This window comes from Cyprinodon variegatus, unplaced genomic scaffold (genome assembly GCF_000732505.1).
Source record: "Cyprinodon variegatus isolate N-32 unplaced genomic scaffold, C_variegatus-1.0 Scaffold787, whole genome shotgun sequence".
Taxonomy (NCBI): domain Eukaryota; kingdom Metazoa; phylum Chordata; class Actinopteri; order Cyprinodontiformes; family Cyprinodontidae; genus Cyprinodon; species Cyprinodon variegatus.
The window spans coordinates 63,168-64,435 of record NW_015151240.1 but is presented as its reverse complement, the minus strand read 5'-3'; the positions used below and the strand labels follow the sequence as shown (position 1 = coordinate 64,435).

The 1,268-nt window shown below is 33.7% G+C and overlaps 1 protein-coding gene across 1 annotated transcript in view; it reads left to right on the top strand.

The window, feature by feature from the left end:
• The window catches only part of LOC107098534 (protein phosphatase 1H-like), a 30,478-nt gene that overhangs the window by 18,545 nt on the left and 10,665 nt on the right, over nt 1–1,268 (top strand). The window contains exons 4-5 of the mRNA XM_015396269.1: nt 825–937; nt 1,031–1,115. Of these exons, the coding sequence (XP_015251755.1) occupies nt 825–937; nt 1,031–1,115 (198 nt within the window). The remainder of the gene's footprint in view (nt 1–824; nt 938–1,030; nt 1,116–1,268) is intronic.

Below are 1,268 nucleotides of genomic sequence, written 5' to 3'. Positions count from 1 at the left end.
CTATTTTCTTTGTCTGCGTTCTGTTTTACCTTCTTTTTTTAAGACAAAATCTGTGAAAAAAACAAAACAAAAACTGCATGAAGGAAAATCATGTTGGATTTTTATTTTCAAAGGATTTTGAATTCAACTACAGACTAGAAATTGTTTTCTGTAATGTTAGAAAATCTGAAAATAATTCAAACTTTATTGATATATTTTTACCAACATTGTACATCATTGAGAGGATGGCCAACATAAGTGCAGAAATTAAACATTTTCTATAATGACTTTAAAAGCTTTTTGATCTTAAACATTTTTATTACATTGCTTTACAGAACTGCAGGCATTGCAATACATGATCTAATTCCAGGTCCTAGCGCAGCATTTATAGGGTTTTTTGTTGACATGCATTTTTGCTTTTTGTGTTTCATGCACTGTTTAAAAAGGAGAAGAAAAGTTGTAACCTCCTTAGCTGTTCTGAAAATGATTTTCTTTTCTTTGTAAAATCCTCCCATATTTAGGACTAAATGCCCTGAAACTCTTTCACCATGTTATCAGAAAATTGATAACAATGTTGATTCAGAACTTTCTCATGTGAATTGTTATTCTGGCAAACTGACCGGATCTGCTCATTCAGCCACCCTGTAATCGCATCCTCCATTGATACTGTTTAACTCTCTGTTTCTCATTAGAATGCTGATACACATCCTTGAGAAAATGTTTTCTTCAAAGCCTCTTTCTTCTTGTTCATTGTTATTATTTTCTCAAAGAAATAAGGAATAATAACTCATGATCAGAGAAAGTTGAGATTTTTCAGCCTTTAATTGTTTTCCTGTTTTCCCTAGGATGACCTCATTGAGAGGGAAAAAACTTCATATGCCATTTCTGGTGGCTGTTGTGCCTTAGCTGTCATTTATTTAATGGGAAAGCTCTATGTAGCCAATGCTGGAGACAGCAGGTAAATGCCATTAACTCATTTAAGTTTTTATTATGGAAACTTTTTCTTTCAGCTTCACTGCTGACCAAACTGTTCCTCTGTTTCCCTTTTTAGGGCCATAATTATACGAAACAATGAAGTCATTCCAATGACGAATGAATTCACCCCTGAGTCTGAGAGACAGCGACTACAGTACCTGGTATTGCTTCATTTTACACACAACTCACACTTTTTAGTCTTTCATAGTAAGCATATATGTTCTGTGAACACAGAGAACTAGTAATGGGTTTCATTAAAGATTTATCAATACTACTACTCCAAATACTACTACCTACCCATCTGGTGTTTTATC